Source organism: Mirounga angustirostris, unplaced genomic scaffold, assembly GCF_029215605.1.
Source record: "Mirounga angustirostris isolate CCGP_5_RB_7025 unplaced genomic scaffold, mMirAng1.0.hap1 SCAF_6, whole genome shotgun sequence".
Classification (NCBI taxonomy): Eukaryota; Metazoa; Chordata; class Mammalia; order Carnivora; family Phocidae; genus Mirounga; species Mirounga angustirostris.
The window spans coordinates 141,256,795-141,274,608 of NW_026991714.1; the positions used below are offsets into that span (position 1 = coordinate 141,256,795).

General features: G+C 54.8%; 1 protein-coding gene across 1 annotated transcript; it reads left to right on the forward strand.

Moving 5' to 3' along the window:
• The first annotated feature begins 256 nt into the window (after positions 1–256).
• Positions 257–12,190, forward strand: KCNK18 (potassium two pore domain channel subfamily K member 18). The gene is made up of 3 exons (XM_045876308.2): positions 257–476; positions 3,016–3,144; positions 11,275–12,190. The coding sequence occupies exons 1-3, from the start codon at positions 257–259 to the stop codon at positions 12,069–12,071; spliced, it is 1,146 nt and encodes a 381-aa protein (XP_045732264.1). The 3' UTR covers positions 12,072–12,190.
• Positions 12,191–17,814: the final 5,624 nt, after the last annotated feature.

Genomic DNA, 17,814 nt, shown 5'->3' on the forward strand with positions numbered 1-17,814 from the left:
TCCCCTGCAGGGCAGCTCCCGGGCCCGCGGATCAATAGCAATTTGGGGTGCTAGGGGGGTGCCATCTAAGTAACTGAACGTGATGAGAACCGGCTGCTTCCCAGTCCTTGGGGAAGCACCCGCACCATCCACTTAGTGCTGGAGCCTGGCCATTCCCTGGGCACTCCCATTCCTCCCCCGTCCCTCCTCCTGCTCCAGCTGGGGCCTGCTCCTGCCTCTTCCACCAGTTCCTCCTGTTCTGAGCGCTCCTGGGAGGATGGAGGCTGCAGGGCTACCCCTGGCCCGGAGGTGCTTTCAGGAGGCCCTGGAGAAGCTTTTCCCTCGCCTCTGCTTCCTCTGCTCCCTGGTGACCTATGCACTGCTGGGTGCCGCCCTCTTCTCAGCCATCGAGGGTGGCCAGAACCTGGGGCCAAATGACCCGGAATTTGAGGAGTTCTTGGTGGAGCTCTGTGGCATCTTGAAATGCAACAGAACAGGTAGGTGGCTCACCTGGGTGGGGTGGGCCTTTTCTCCGTGGGTGGAGGCAGCCCCCAGAGAACAGAGGGCTGTCTTGCAGGAGGCTGGGGGGGGGGGTCTGGGAGCCCTCAGTTTGGATCCTCCCCATCTCTGTGTGGGACCTCAGGCAAACCACTTCTCTCTGAGCCTCAGTTTTCTCCTCCATAAAATAGGGAGAACAGCAGCCTGTTAGTGTTGCTATGAAGAATGTAGGGAAAGCACTGAGCACCAAGTACATGCTCTGGAAGGACCAGCTCCCTTCCCTTTGCCTCAGTTCCCAGCCCCACTCAGACCGGCAGGCTCCAAGGAGGATGGATTGCTGGAGATTTGGTGAGGTTGGTTGGGGGACATGGGTGACTAGAGTTGGGGCTGGGGGTTCATAGGCTGGTCCTCCGAATTATGCCTGCCTGGCCCCATGACTCAGTTTACAGGAACTAGGATTCAACGGACAACTAAACTGGGCTTGGCCCCCTCGGAGGAGCAGCCTGGGCCCCTTCTCTCCCATTTCCTGTTCCCAATGGCCTTTTCTACCGTCAGACTCAGGGGAAGGGAATTGGTAACTTGGGGGCCTGGTTTCAGTCCCGGTTGCTCCCCCAACTTGCTGCGTGATCTGAGGTAGAGCTGTTGCCCTCTCTGGGTCTCAGTGTGCTGGACAGTGGGGGCCCACAGTCTCAGGCCTGCCAAGCATAGGGACCCTGTGGGAAGCAGATAAAGCACATGAGGCCTCTTGAAAGGCACAGGCTCTTTACCTATCTCCTTACTGCCTTTCATTTATCTTTAGTCACTTACTACTGCTCTGCCTTGTTCCCCCAAAGCTTGCAAGTATGTATTTATCAGACCAGAATAAAAATATAGAGAGTCAATAAATAAAAGACAAAGGAAAAACAGCCTCTACAAGTGAGGGGAAGGATGTCCCTGGGGTGACAGGTAGGTCCTCAGCTGGGCTGCTCACGGCTCCTTCATTGGGCCTGACCTTGCTTCTCGAGCAGGTTCTTTCAGCTGAGGCCGGCGGGAGGCTGGTCACAGGAGGCAGTCTCTTCTCCATGGAGGGTCCTACTCCTTCTCTCTGCATCTGTACCAGGCAGACACACGCCTACTCGGCTGACCCAGGAGGTGTCCTCTGCCACTGCCACCTGCTGGACTCGGAGCCACCCCTGGCCCTGATGGTAACAAGTTCAGAGCTTCCCAACCCTGGCCACACATCAGAATCATCCAGGGAGCTTGTCTGAAATACACATTTCCAGGCTCTTCTCCAAACCCACTAAATCAGGATTTCCAGAGCTGGGTTGGGAATCTTATTTCTAAAGTTTCTAAAGATTCTGACGCACAGAATACAAGGGGAATACAGCACTTGTCCAACCCCATTTTGTTTTTGTTTTTTGAATAATCTCCACACCCGGTGTGGGGCTCGAACTCACGGCCCTGAGATCAAGAGGCGCATGCTCTTCTGACTGAGCCAGCCAGGCGCCCCTCCAACCCCATTTTGTACTGATTTTTGTTGGAGATTAAAATGCTCGGTAAGCGCAGACCCTGTGCCGAACATGTCCTGCGTTATCCCACTTAATCCTCACGCCAACCCCAGGGGCCTGTATGAATTGACCCCTTTCACAGATTAGGAAACAGAGGCTCTGGGAGTTAAGCAAATGGCCAAGGTCGCAAACTACAAAGTGGAGCCAAGGATTCCACCCCAGGCATTTGGACTCCAGAGCCCACTTATCACTGCCACGTCATGCTGCCTCCCTGGTGGGGAAACAGGCTCGGAAAGAAGCGTCTTGTCCACGGCTGTGGGAGCTACTCAGGGTCAGAGCCGGGTCTAGGATGTCTGGACTCCCAGGTCGGCACCCTGTCACATAAGTACTGACTTCCCCCTGCATGCCGGAGTCCCAAGATGGTTCTGGGATCCTAAAGCCCACTGGCCACCCAGGCCAACAGAACTATTTGGGAACCTCCCTGAGGAACCAGGGCCCCAGTCCTGCTCTGTTGGCCCTGGGTCAGATGTTGTGAAAGTCAAGTCTTCCCAGAAATCCTCAGGCGCCTCGGTGCCCACAGATCCCAGTGTGAGTACCAAATGCCATCAGGCGTAATGACCCCCGGGAGTGGGGATGGTTTGTATCCATATAAGAGCTTGCATTTCATAAGACCCATTTTGCTTTCAATTCTCAAGAACCCTCTGAGAGAGACTGAGCAGAAGTAGAATGCCCCTTTGCAAAGTGAAAGACTTAGAGGCTCAGAAGTTTCAGGAAGCCCCCTCAGGCCACACAGCAATCCTGTGGCTGAGCTTGGGCCGGACCCCCGTGGGCCTCTCCCTGGGGGGTTCCTCTCACGGCGGGTGTGGCCTCGTCATCTCTGAAGGCACTAAATGCAGGAACTAAGTGCAGAGACAGCAAAAGCAGAACCAGGTTTTGGCATTAAGGGTCCACAAGGCAGGGGGCGTGCTGGTCCCTGGGGAAGACCCCTGCGCGTGGTGGGACCTGTCTGGAGCAAAACCCTCTGCCTCACTCTGGTCCTCCCTTTCCCCAGTTGAGGAAGGCAGGAAACGGGACCTCGGGGCGCTGCTGCAGAAGGTGAAGCCCCACTGGTTTAGCAAGTTTGCAGACTGGTCCTTCCTGAGCTCACTCTTTTTCTGCTGCACAGTGATCAGCACTGTGGGTAAGTCCTAGGGCAAAGGCAGGCCTGGGAGAGAGATGTGGGGGAGCGAGAGGGAGAAGGGGGAGGCTGGGGCCCCTTGGTGGGGAGGTGGAATGTTCGGTTCACTCGGTCAAGAAATGGTGATGGGGGCCGCCCCTGTGTGGGGTCCACCAAGCCGGTGAGCAGAGCTGTGCTCCTAAGGTGGGGGCCCCTGCTGGTGGGAATTCGGAAAGAATGCCCTTCCTTCTGGTGGGTGCAGCCCCTTGCCCGGGTGGAGGCCCCAGGGAGCAAGGTGGGGGAAGCCTTTCAGCCCCCTCCTGCCCCTTGGCTGAATGTTCTCGTACGACAACCTCTTGCCAGTGGTGCCTGCCAGCCTAGGCTCCCGGGCATCGAATGTGGTCAGCACGCGAAGTATTCGGGGTGTCGTGGGAGCGCAGAGTAGGGGCAGCTGTCCCAGGCTTGGGGTGGTCCAAGAGGCAAGACTTAAGTGGTAAGAACATTTTAAAGGTTCCCGGGAGGGGATGCCGGCCATGCTGAGTCAGGCAGGGAGAGCAGGAGTCACCAGTGTGGGGGAAGGTGGGCGTCAAGACAAAGGCCCAGTAGCAGAAGGGGTGGCAGGCACTGTAAGGTTAATTAGGGGTGACGAGGGGTGGGAGGGAGAAGAGGGGCCAGTCCACGGGAAGGCCCTGCAAGCCGGGCAAAGAGGTTGGGTTCATCCTGAGGGCGGTGGGGAATGTCTAGAGGGTTTTAAGCAAGGGAAGAACACGGTAGCTCAGCATTCCAGAAGGATCACCCCAGCTGTAGCATGGGGGGTGGGGGGATCAGAGAGGGTAAGACTGGCAGCAGGGAGAGCGGTAGGGCGGCTTCTGTGGCAGCCTATGTGAGTGATGATGGCAATGGCCTCATCCAGGACAATGGTCATGAGGACGGAGAAGAGGGGTGGATTGGAGGAAGGCTGCAGGAAAGTCTGCAGTGGTTGGATACCTGGGGGATGAGGAAGGCACGGCAGTCTCTAGCTTTGCTGGGTGGGACCGGCAGACTGTGGGGAGGGTGGTGAGGATGCTGGGCCTGGGGATGGAAGTGATGATTCAGGGCCAGTCAAGGTCAAGGCTCCAGTGGAGCTTCCGAGGGGAGACACCCAGCACTGCTGGAAATGTGGGTCTGGGGCTCAGGGCTCTGGGCAGGGCTGCGGAGCTGGGTTTCAGAGTCACCAGCATATAGATGGCAATTGACTCCCAGGGAACAGAAGGGAGCACCGAAGTGGGGGGTGTGGTGTGGGGAGGGAGGCCGGTGGGCCAGCGCAGGATTGGGAGCACTAACAGTGAGGTTGGAGGGAGGAAGGACCGCGATGGTAATGGGAGCTAACAGTTACCCCGGGGTTGTACTACGCTGCCTCCTTTAAAGCTCAGCGAGGTCTTATGAATCAGCTGGGGGAGCCTGAGCCCAGAGAGGTGCTGCCAGGGGCCAAGGGCACACAGTGAGTAGAGCTGGTGCCCACGAATAGGCCTCAAGACTTCAAGTCCAGTGCTCTTTCCCCAGAGTAGCCTGCCAGCCTTGCAGGTCTGTGGGGTGCTGCAGGGACCCTGCCCAGCCCTGCCCAGGGAGCCCCAGGGAGAGCCTGCCTGTGCCTGGGGGGCAGGGGCTGCTCAAATTCCCAGAGAGACCTTGTGTCTGGCTGGAGTTGATGCCGGTGCCTGGAAGGAGAGGCACTCGGAGAGAAGGAGCCAGCCTGACCCTGCTCCCTGCCCTTCCTTTACGTGTGTCTTCAGCCCCCAAAGAAAGCAAAGATCCCTTATGTGCAAGTCACTGGCCCAGGGCAGCCCTTCCAGAGCCCAGGGTAGAGGGGAGGGTGTGGGGCACAGCTGTCCCCTGCAGTGGCCACTTGCTCATTTAAAGGGGCTCCAGATCCTCTTCTCAGGGGCCACACGAGGTGTGGGCTCCTGGGTGACCGAACAGAGAGCGGACAGGAGTGGGGGGGACATGGCAGAGCAGTAGCCTCCTGAGCTGGGGGGCTGGGCCTGTTCTTGAACTTGGGCGCTGTGTCCCTGGGTCTGCCTCTGAGGATGCTCGAGTAACTAAGAGCCCCTGGCTTCCCTCCGCAGCGGTGCAGCAGGAAGGGCCAGGTCGGAGGGGCCATGCCAGGGCTGGCAGGCGTGTCCCCTGCTGGGGATGGGGGTCACAGGAGTGGAGGTGGTGAGGCTGCCTTCCGCCAAGGCTCGGGAGCTCCTGGGTCAGCATCCCCACCGGGAGTGGGGCCCATGGCTCAGCCCCTGCCCCTCTTGGTCAGGGAAAAGGCCTGGGGCCCCGTCTTCATTCAAGAGAGTACCAGTCCCTGAGAGGGATGGGCCAACAAGGGTCACAGAGCCCTGGCCGTGGCTGCGTGCTCGTGCTGAGGCTCCTTCCCACATGGGGGTGGCGGACACTGGTTAGCTGTGGACTCTGGAGGCTGGCCACCTTGGGTCAGCGGTGTGAGCACCAGGGGGCAATGTGGCCCCTCTGAGCCTCGTCCCCTCATCTGTAACGCCTCCCAGGCCTGCCTTTCAGATCAGTGTGAGGATAAATGTAAGTGGCAGCCAGGATCCTCTCAGCTGCCACTAATGGAAAATCCAACCCAGCTGGCTTAAACTGCAAGGAAAACGTGTTCCCTCCGGAGTAAGGAGTCCGGTGGAGACAGCCCTGGGGCTGGTCCGTGTGCAGCTCAGCCGTGGCATTGAGCGTCAGGTTCTCTCCCATCCTGCTCAGCAGGTCACCAATGTCCACTCCCGTCGGGGCTTCACTGCATCTCGTAGACAGAGAAAGGGATGGCCATCACCACCAGCATAGAAACTCTCCCCAGAAAACTCCCAGCCCTAAGCCAGTCCCGGCAAGCGGATTAGATCACCAGAATGACTTAGACCGGTTGGCTCTATCCCTAAAGCAGGTGGGGGAGCAGTGGTACCCCAGGAAAGAGGAAGGAACGGTTGCTGGGGGGACAACCAGAGTTGTGGCAACGGGCGTCACGAATGGGCCCGTGTTTGTGTCCACGAGCGCCCCCATGTGGCTCCTTTCGGAGCCGGTCTGTTCCCCTCCGTCGCCGCTACCCGCGGGAGGTACCGGTAACCCGCAGAACGAAAACCACCAACTACTGCAGTGCCGAGCAGTTGCCAGCACTGGGCATGGCCCGCACGGCCTTTACATGCATGATCTTGTCTAATCCTCATGACACGACAGTCCTGTGGGGTAGGCGCTGCGGCCTTCTGCAGCGAGCTGAGGCTCTGGAGAGGGAGGTCACAGCCAGCAAGGCAGGGGCAGGGTGCAGCTGGCCTTTCCAGGGAAACCTGTAGCTCAGTGTAGCAACCGTGCCGGGGAAACAGTAGCCCCAGGGAAGATAGTGGAGATGAGCAAAGGGGTTCAGTTTGTTTTCCTTTGCCTCCAGAACTTCTGGGGATTAATGTAACGCAGGCTTTCTGGGCTGGCGCTGTGGGCGTCTCGAGCTAGATGATTCTTTGTGGCGGGGGCTGTCCTGTGCATTGTAGGATGATTAGCAGCATCCCTGGCCTCTACCCCCCCAATGCCCCCACCTCTTCCCCTGCTGTCTCCACATTGCCAAATGTCCCCTGGGGGGGGGGGGCAAAATTGTCCCCGTTGAGAACTGATCTAATGCAGTGGTCCCTGGACCTGTTAGCATACATGAGCATCACCTGAGAACTTGTTAGAAATGAGAATTAATTCTCAGGCCCCATCCTAGACCTACTGAGCTGGAAACTATGGATGTGGGGCCCAGACACCTGTATTTAACAAGTTCTCCAGGTGATGCTGATGCACATTAACGTTTGCGAAGCACTGACCCTGGTGGAGGGTTCTCAGCCCTGGCTGCACATTGCAATCATCTGGCATCTTTTTTTTTTTTTTAAAGATTTTATTTATTTATTTGAGAGAGAGAATGAGAGAGAGCACATGAGAGTGGGGAGGGTCAGAGGGAGAAGCAGGCTCCCTGCCGAGCAGGGAGCCCGATGCGGGACTCGATCCAGGGACTCCAGGATCATGACCTGAGCCGAAGGCAGTCGCTTAACCAACTGAGCCACCCAGGCGCCCTCATCTGGCATCTTTTATAAGCTCCCAAGCCTGGACCCGTGGCAATCAAGTCAGAGTCTCTAGTGACAAACCCAGGCCTCAGTATTTTTCAGAGCCCTCCAGGTGATTCTAATGGGAGTCCAGGCTGTGAACCACTGATCTAATGGAAATGCATTATCTTGGTTTAAATCCCAAGAAAGCGATGCTCCTATCAAATCAATTAGGATATCATGCCGTCCAGTAATTACAACTGGAAGAGGATGTTGGGGAGGTTCTCCACCGCATGTAATCAATAACAGTGTTGGAAGTGCTTCCTGCCCTACATCTCTGGGTCACCCTTAATGCACCTGGCCTTGATGCTGAAAAAGGGACACCTGGCAGGTGTGAGTTGGTCAATCCCCAGTCATTTCCAATTGGGGCAGTCCCCCTGGATGAGAAAGTAAAGCACGTGGGGGTGCCTGGGTGGCTCAGTCCTTTAAGCCTCGGACTCTTGATCTCAGGGTAATGAGTTCAAGCCCCACGTTGGGGGGGCTCCATGCTGGGCATGGAGCCTACTAAGAAAGAAAGAGAAGAAAGAAAAGAAAGAAAAGAAAGAAAAGAAAGAAAGAAAGAAAAGAAAAGAAAGAAAGAAAAGAAAGAAAAGAAAGAAAGTGCATGGACTATTAAATACTCACAGCCTAAGTGGAGTGGACTGACCGTATTGGAATATATGAATACATTATAAGAAATGATAGGATTTTCCATTATGCATTTCAGCATTCAGTAATTGGTACAGTTAATACAATTTCCTTCACAGGGGCCGTGTGCTCTCTGAGATTTGCTTCCTTGATGCATTTTCTGGAATATGGCATATCTCCTGGGCTCTGAACATGTTCGACCTAGAGGCAGCCACCTCTAGTTTAAATCCACTAAATTCACCTTTGCCAAGGAGAACACTAGGGTGGCAGGTGGACAGGGGAAGTCTTCAGGTAAGGGGTGCACACCCGTGTCAGCTTTGAGCTGTGCCACCCCAAACAGGTCACCTGACTTCCCTGTTCCTTGTCCATTTAATGCAGTGGTAATGGTGGTTGCAGGCATTAGGGATTTCGCTATGCAGGGAATTTTCATTATAAAAGACACTTTAGGGGCACCTGGGTGGCTCAGATGGTTGAGCGTCTGCCTTCGGCTCAGGTCATGATCCCAGCGTCCTGGGATTGAGTCCCGCATCGGGCTCCCTGCTCCTTGGGAGCCTGCTTCTCCCTCTGCCTCTCTCTCTATCTCTCTCTGTCTCTCATGAATAAATAAATAAAAAATAAAAAATAAAATAAAATAAAAGACACTTTATCCTAGAAATGGGATGTTCTTTTCTTTAAAATAGATCTGACCCTGGGACCCTCTCCTGGAAGCTGAGAGGTTTCTACTGTGGAGCCTCTCCTGAATCACCGGGGGGTGCACAGGAACCCAGGGGGCTCATCCACCATCTAGAAAACAAGGTGGTCCCCATCTCTGGGCCCTCATGGCTGTTGCTGACATCCTAAGGACTGATGGCTGTGTGGGGCCCATGATAAGCTTTGGCACAAGAATCTTTGCTGATATTCAGGGCCCAGGCTCTACCAGGACTCCGTGGCCAGGCCTCTCTGAGCTCCTGCCCCTCCAGGAGAGGCTCCAGGTGCCCTCCTCCTTCATCTTCCCTGCTCCAGAGACTCTTTCCACACCCTTCTTCATGGCTGGAGTGACCACCTGCCCAGTTTGCCTGGGACTGCCACAGTTTTCGCACAGAAAATAGGGTGTTCTGGGAAACCTCTCAGCCCTAGGCAAACTGGGCAGGTGGTCATCCCACCATGGCCCACTTCTGTTCCTCTTCTCCACCTTCCCCTTTAAGTCCCCACCCCCACCTTCATCGCCTCAGTGCTTCTGGGCTTTTACTGAAGCCTGGACAAGGCGCTGAGGCCACTTCTGCAACCTCCTCTCCTAGAGGGGAGGACTGGAGCTGCGAGTGAGCCTCATGGAACAGGGAGGGGCAACAGAGGCATTTGGAACCCTTGGCACTGTCTCAACAAGTCCTGCCCCATGGAACAAACCTGGGTTTCTAATGGGAGGGTTAACCAATGCGGCTCCCATTCCTGTCCCCTGGTGCATACATACACCTGTCGCCACATCCTGCTGATGGTGGAGAGCTAAGCTCACGGCCTTGCTTCCTTCTCAACTAGGATTACTAGAGGGCAGGATCTCCGCCTGTTTCTTGTTGTACCCCCAACCCCACCCACAAGTGCCTGGCATAAGGTAGGTGCTCAATAAATGCAAATCCAGGATGGGCGCCTTTGTTCTAATTGCTCATGGAACAGTCTGCTCTTTTATGTCCTTTTATTGATCTCCATCTGCCATAGCATACTCACTAGTGTGGGTATTTGATTCATATCTGCCTCTCCCCCTAAACCAGAAGCTCAGCAAGGTTGGATACCTCACCACTGTGTCCCCAGCACATGCAGTAAGGGCTAAATATGCACATACGCTGTGAATGTACATTCAGATTTAACTGCCCCTGCCACCAAATGGTGCCTCGTGGAATCAAGGGTGGCGTGGAGTGCTTTGTGGTGGATGCCAACTGATTAGACCCTTTGAGGTCCCCAGCCCTCTCCAGGACCCTGGTGAGGGTGGGCAACTTGAACACGTGCATGCTCCTGGAAGGCAGAGCCTGAGGCCAGAGTCGGCCACAGGGAGCTGGAGCCCTGGAGGAGGCTGGGGCTTAGCCAGCCTAGCAAATGCCTTCAAATCAATTTACATAATTGGCCTAGGTTTTCCTGTATTAATCATCCCTTATGACATCAAAAATTGAACACAGGCATTTAATACAAAAGCTTTTCCCTCACTTTGTTGAAATCACTGAGCTCGCTCACTCCAGAAGATCCAGCTACCTGGGCTGTGGGGTTTGACGCCTCTCTGCTCCTGCCCTGCTGTAGACAGGAGGGTTGGGGCTGGGGTGGGAAGGACGGGGGGCTCCTGAAGAGAATGGAAGCTGCAGCCCACCCCTCCCTTTGCTTGGCTGACTGGTTCGTAAGGATTGCCAGGTTCCATGCCCTTGGGTGCTCCTGACCCAGCGGGGATGAATGCTGGCGTGGCAGCTGGGTGGGTCTAGGGGTTTGGCTGCCAACTCCACTCTTTGTCCCTGAATGCTCTTGGCCGGGTTGCTCCATTTCTCCAAGCCTCAGTTTCCCCACCTGTGAATGGTGCTAACGATGTCTACCTCTGCTGGTAGGTCGATACCAGCCCACGGTAAGCGCCACTGGCAGCTATTCTCAGCTTGAGGGCAGGGCTGCCAACATTTCTCAGCTGCCCACTATGGGTCAGACCCTGGGCTCACATAATCCTTCCAGCTGGTCAGTATACCAAGCAAGGATGGTCATCCCTATTTTACAGACAAGAAACTTGAAAATGTGAGCCAAAGTCAAGTAACGTTCTAGTAAATGGCAGAGCTGGGATTCGAACTCAGGTTGGTAAGATTCTAGATGCTGGGGTCCTCACCACTTCACTAGCATTTGTGAACGGGTTTGTCCAATCTCCTAAAACACAATGGCTCTGAGGGCAGCAGCTGTATTTCATTCCTTCCATCCTTCCACTGCAGATGGAAGATACTAGTAGCCTGTTATAGAGGAACAAATAAACGAGGAGGGCCAGACATCCTGGGGAGGACAAGAGTGGCTTCTTAACAACAGGTGCTTTCGTGGAGGATGAAGGAGGAGGTGGGTCTGATGGCAAAGCCGTCCATGGCCTCTCCCCTGCATTCATCCTGCCATGTGGATGCTTAGACATGACTGTAGCAAAATGAAAAGGGATCAGCTCACTCCCAGACATGCTTGTCCCCTGCCAAGGACATCTTGGGTCAAAGATCTGGACATGAATTGCTCCTCATCCTAAAGAGAAGCTGAGTTCCACCTGTCACTCCCGCCACCAAAGCGAGACCAAGGCCAGACGGCGGATGAATGCTTTAAGCTGAATATTTTCAAACACATTGTGTAAACCATCATACCAGGGAGGAGAAATGACAGAAGGTCTTTTTAAAGCTCTTTTGGGGGAGGGGGAAGAGCAGACAACCACCCTGGGCTCTGTCCTCTTTTTCAGGTTACGGCCACATCTACCCTGTCACCAGGCTCGGCAAATACTTGCGCATGCTCTACGCCCTCTTTGGCATCCCGCTGATGTTCCTAGTCCTCACGGACACAGGTGACATCCTGGCCACCATCCTGTCCACGTCCTATCATCGGTTCCAAAAACTCCCATTCTTCCCACCTCCCCTCCCCTCCTGGTGCTCCCGCCTGCTCTGCAGAAAGCCGGCCACCAAGCCCGTGGGCGAGGTTGTCCCGAGGATCGTCATAGATGCCCAAGAGCTTCCGGGCCCCAACCCCGGCCCGTGTCCGTCCACCCCAAGCAGAAACACGGACCTGTTCGAGAGACTTCTTGCACGAGAGAAGCAGAACACGCTGCACCTGCCCCCGTGGGCCGTGGAGAGGAGTAACTCGTGTCCCGAGCTGGTGTCGGGGAGCCTCTCCTACTCGCTCATCAGCAATCTGGACCAGGAGGGACGGCAGGTGGAGAAGCTGGACGTGCCCCTCTCGGTCATCGCCCTCCTTGTGTTTGCCTACATCTCCTGTGCGGCCGCCATCCTCCCCATCTGGGAGAAGAAGCTGGACTTCGAGAACGCCTTCTATTTCTGCTTCGTCACACTGACCACCATTGGGTTCGGGGATACCGTTTTAGAACACCCCCACTTCTTCTTGTTCTTCTCCATTTATATCATCATTGGGATGGAGATCATGTGCATCGCTTTCAAGTTGGTGCAAAACAGGCTGATTCACATCTACAAAAATCTCATGCTGTTCTTTGCAAAAGGGGTATTTTACCACCCTGTTAAAAAGTGAAATCTCTGCCATCTCTTGTGTGACAAACACCAGCTGAGCTGGTTTCCTCGTGTTGTCTTTTGGGAGCCAGGGTAGTTGAAACTGGTGTCCCTGCAGCCTGTCCCCTGAGACCTTGGGGCTTAGAGACAAATCCTGCATGAGGGCTGATTTTGGTCCTGAGGCCCTGCAGAAACGTGGCTAATGCCCTTCATATCAAGACGTCAGAAAAAAACTATCACCATCCTCCAAAGCCCGGTTAACTGGAGCCCCGCCTTCATTTTTCAAACCTCCCACCTGATGTAGATGAAAGCACCTTATGAATGTCACAGCTTTTCTTGAGTCACCAGAAAAAAAATTACCATTGCTCTTGCAATTTGTACCTTCAGCTCAATTAACATCTTGCCGAGCTACTCCCTGTTCACCCTTGATGAAACAGGGTGAGTCTGAACCACCTCTTTTCTTGAATGTGCGCATTCATGGACGTGTGCAAGGTCAGCCCAATCCTGGCCCACCCAAAATGCACTGAGGCCAGGGTGGGATTGTCACCTGTGTTCTCAGGGGCCTGGGCTATTTCGACAGCCAGATTCTGTGTGGACCAGTGTTGTCACTAGGGTGGAGGGCTGGCGCCTCCTGAGAGAGTAGGCGTGTGCAAATGTAGATGCCCGGGTGGATGGTTGGTACAGGAGAGGGTTGGCGCTCAGTGAGGGGGATACTCTCCTGAGCTGTTCCTGAGTTGGCACGTGAATGAGCTGAGCTATGTAGCAGATGCTGTAGATGCCCCACTCTTACGCCCTGGGACTCCAGCTTCCTTTGCCTGAGAACTGTCCCTAGTCACTAAAGCACGAGCCTATGCGGGGCAGTCTAGAAGTGCCAAGGGGTGAGTGCTTCTGGGCGTACCCCTCAATCAACAACTGACAGGAACAGGTAGATGGATGGTGCCCAGCTGCTTGCCCCTCCCATGGGCTGACTCTGGGTCGTATCCAGCACTGTCTCGCCGAGTTCCCCAGTGGAATGGAGCCTCAGTTGCTCATCCGCTTCCCCTGTCTTGGTCTCCTTCATCTCAGTTTCATTTCTCCATTCCTCTTGGGATCACCCCCAAATTACCCACTTGCACACAAATCCTTGTCTCAGAGTCACTCCTGGGAAGCCCAGCCAGGGAGAGGATGTAACAAATCGGTGTGTGGACAAGTCTTCCTAGTTCCTCGGTTGGTTATGAGAAATGTCTTAAGAGAATAAATGTTTCTGGAAAACTTCTTTGAGAGAATCTTGGAAATCCGGCGATTCACAAAATGAGTCCCTGGGTAAGTGGTGAACTTTGCTCCAGGGTATAGCACAAAAATTGCAAAAACCAATAAAAAGCGCCAGGAGGTTCCAATTAGAAAGGAAAGGAAGCACCTACCTTTTGAACCTTTTCTATTCTGCCTTAGGTTCAGGTCACTGCCAAGGGGCCAGCTCTCAGGGGGCCTCGGGTCTTCTTTTCTGGATCTTTCCTCCTCCTCCCCACAACTATGAGGTTCCTGCCCTTTCAACACTTTAAGACCTGCCTCAGGAAAGGGAATTGGCAAGGTGTAAGCAAGAACCACTGAGAGACAGAAAGCCCCGAAAGTGGGATTTCAGGCAGCAGCTTACCAGGATGAGGGTTTTTATGGGGTTTCTTGACCTCCCTGAAATCACAGCGGCCCGGGTGCAGCAAAGCCCCTTGAACTCAAAGGTCAATCCAGACCGGCCACTCAAATGAGAGCACATGACCGGGCCAAAGGGCTATTCAAGGTTCATTCAGTTCTACCAACATTGATGGAGTGATTGTTACTTTCCACTCTCAAAGAGGATTCCAAAGATGAATCAGGTACATCCTAGAAGCATGGAGGTAATCACAGGTGGTTTCGAATTTCTCAGCCACTTCCTTCTGGAGGCAAGAGCAAGTCCTGTTTGAATGCAAACATGCAGTTTGTCAGGGATACATATTATGTGAATTAAGCATCATGATCATTTGCTTATTGCACTTGCTAGTGGGTGTTCTTCTGCGGTTCTGGGGAAATGGCCCCGCATGCCTTCCTGCTCCTCATTTCTTGCCCACATGCACCCCATATTCCGGCCACCTTGCGCTATTCATTTCTGCAGCCCTGTGCAGGAATATGAATTCATTCCTCCAAGGATTTGCTAGGGGGTTCTCAACCTTGCCTGTACAATAATACCCAAGGGGTTTCAAAGAATTCATGTCTCCCTCCCCTCTTCAAGGGACTCAGCCATTGGTCTGGAGTGCCACCCGGGTAGCGGGGTATTGGGGTGATCGAGTATGTGGTCAGAGTTGAGAACCAGCTGCTCTCTTGGCCTGAATGCCTTTCTCTCATCCAGGATAGATGAAGACTCATCTTTGAGGTTCAGCGCACATGGCACCTCCTCTGGGTGGTGACCCCTGACTCTTGGGAGTGATCACCACAGTCTCCCCCACACTCTCACTGCACCCACTCTAATCCCTTCCTTAGTTACAGTACTGTAGCTGGGCCCTCTCCAGACTCAGGTCTGCCCTGCTAAAGATGGTGTCTTTTTCCATCATCATTGTTTTTTAGATTTTATTTATTTTATTTTATTATTTTTTTATTATTATTTTTTCTTTTTTTTTCTTTTTTAAAGATTTATTTATTTATTTGAGAGAGCGAGAATGAGAGAGAATACATGAGAGGGGGGAGGGTCAGAGGGAGAAGCAGGCTCCTCGCTGAGCAGGGAGCCCGATGCGGGACTCGATCCCGGGACTCCAGGATCATGACCTGAGCCGAAGGCAGTTGCTTAACCAACTGAGCGACCCAGGCGCCCTAATTTATTTTAATTTAATTTAATTTTATCTTATTTCTTAAGTAGGCTCTACGCCCAGCATGGAGCCCAATGAGAGGCTCAATCTCATGACCCTGAGATCAAGACCTGAGCTGAGATCAAGAATCAGACTGTTAACCGACTGAGCCCCCCAGGGTCCCCCATCATCAGTGTTCTTGCTCCCTTGTCATCTTCCTAGCCCTGCTCTGCTGTGTCAGCCGCATACATATAGGGGGACCGAGGGCAGGACTAGGTGCCAAAGGAGGTCTGCTGGCACTTACTGCACACCTACCACATCCAGGCCTGAGCTGAGTCCTCATGTGCACCATCTTATCTAACACTCCCTGCAGTGCTGAGAGAATGGTGCCCATTTTACAGGTGAGGAAGCCGAGGCCAAGTAACTAGCTCAGGGACTCACCGCTAGAAAGTGGCAAAGCAAGGATTCACACCCAGGTCTAATCTGACTCTAAGTGGTTCTCGGTGGACCACCTGAATCAGCATCCCCTGGGAACTTGTTGGAAATGCAGATTCTCAGGCTCCATCCAAGACCTCCTGGACCAAAATGCTGGACAGTGAGCTTGGCGGTTTTCACAAGCCTTCCAGAGGATTCTGATGTTTGATTCAGAAAGTTTCATTCTCAAGCTTGAAAACCACTGCTCTGACTGCTGTATTCACAGCCTCCATGAGCGTCACCAGCCGGTGGGGACAGTCACCTGGGGGAAGGCTTGAGGTCTCCTGGATGGGGAAAGCACACTGCAGGGGTAGTCCGGCCAGGAAGGCCTCCTGCAGAATGGAATGGACCCTGTCCCCAAAAGAGCTAACACTCTGTCTTCTCCAAACTCAGGCTATGTCTTGGTGATCAGGGGAGGCTGCTTCCTGCCTGGCAGGGCCTCACCTGCGGGCTCATGATCAAACTCCCCAGCAGCACTGGGCTCTCTAGGAATGGCTGCAGGGTCTCAGCTTGGCTAGAGTCAGCGTGGGGACTTAGGGGACTTGGAAGTGGCCCGGAAGCTCTTGGACTGGAGGCAGAAGGGAGTATTTCGGTGATCACCTACTGCATCTCTGACTCAGGGGCAGAACCTCCCCGTGCAGATGCACGGCTCATCTCTGACTTCCAGGCACCTGGACCAAAGCCTTTGCGAGGCGCTGCCCTAGCAGCCGTGGAGGTCGCCCTGTCCGGTTGTGCACCAGCCCGGCACATGGTATTGTTAGATTCCAGCCCCCCCCCCCTCTTTTTTTTTTAACAGAAGAAGAAACTGAACTTCTGTTCTCGGACATGAAGCAGTTCTCTCAAGATGACCCAGCCAAAGACATGGGGGAAGGTCAACGATGAAAGAGGCCCAATTCCCGCGGAGCCTGGGCGCTGCGAGAGCGAGCGCTGCCCAGGGAAGGGCAACCCGACCTGGCCGGTGCTGCCAGGTGGGGTGGGGACTCGGAGCTTCATAGGGTGGAGAAACCGAAGGAGGAACCGCTCCGACCGGGACCCTAGGACGGTGTCCGGCGGCTGGACCGCGCTCCCCAGAACGGCCAGCAGATGGCGCCACCAGACCGCTCGAGCCCCGCGCTCCGACGCCAGCAGGGGGCGCGTCCGCGGCTCCGCGCCTCCGGGAGGGAGCCTCGGACCCTGTCTGCCGCCATGGCCCCCCGAGAGTGGACGCCTCGGACTTCTGTCCTCGCCGCGGTCCCCGAAGAGGAGGCTCCTCGCCTTTCCCCCGCCGCGGACATCTGGGGAGGCAGCACATTTGTGAACCCTTGTCCTCAGAGCAGCGCTCTAGACGGCGCGCTTTGGACTCCTGTCCTGGCCATGACCCCCCGAGAGGGGGCGCCAAGGACCACCGTCCCTGTCCCCTGCTCCTCAAACCTCATGTCCTGCCACGCTCATTTCAGGGCCGGAAATGTTAGCACTTGAGTCCTGGCCACTTGACACCTCAGTGCCCTTCACCCTGGACCCTTCTTCCCCGATGCACCAGCCTCGCTCCGTGGAGCAGGGTCTTCCAGCAGACTGCCGGAAGCCTGCCAGAAAGACGCTTGGAAGCTTCGACCATGTGCAGACGCCCTGTCTCACCCAAGTCCACTAGGGCGGAGGCTCTGAGTGATGCCCGGGGATGACCGTGCTGTTGGTTTGGGTGTGTTTTCTGTTTCTAACTCCGATGACAGGTAATTCCCCCCCGTGGGGTTGGGAAGTACTGTCCTAAGGGAGGGGGGCCAGGGCCAGGCCAGGCCGAAAGGAAGAGGCTTGGGGAGGGCCTCTGGATGGGCCGCTGGGGACGGAGGGCCTGGGAGTCAGGGGACCTGACTGAGTGGTAGTCCTGGCTGTTTCTACTCTGCTGAGTGGCCCAAACGACTGGATGCCTGCTTCTGGGTCGCTTGGAGGAGATGATTGGTCAGGATAGCCCCTGCAGTCCTGGTCCCAGGGTGTGAGTGTCGAGCCAGGTCCACCAAAAGAGCAGGTGTTGCTTTGATAGGTGGGAAGTAGGAGTGATCTGGTCTCCTAGGACATTGGCCTGGGGGCTGCTGGATGCACTGCACTGACCTGGGCCTTGGCTTCAGAGGGTGTTTGCCAGATGGGAAGAAGGCAAGGAAACCAACATTTAATGAGCAACTAATATGCGCCAGGCTCTCTGCCCATGTAACAAATCTAAACCTTTTTAGCTATATCGGCATGGTTCATCACGGTGATCCACCCCAGGCCCTAGTGCAATGCTGGCTTGCAATAAGTACGTGGCAAACATATGTTGGGTGAATAAATCCCTGTGGGTAGTCTACAGAGAGGATAAAAGTTGGGGTTCGGATCAGAGCCTTTGCCCCTGAATGCTTGTGCCAAACCACTGGGGTGGGCCCAGTTCAGAACGACTGGAAACTTCTCTAATCCTGTCCCTTCCCCAGTTTGGGTGGGTTGCACCAAGCCCTAGAATAAGGATCAGAGGCTTCCACTGACTCCAGTCAAGGTCAG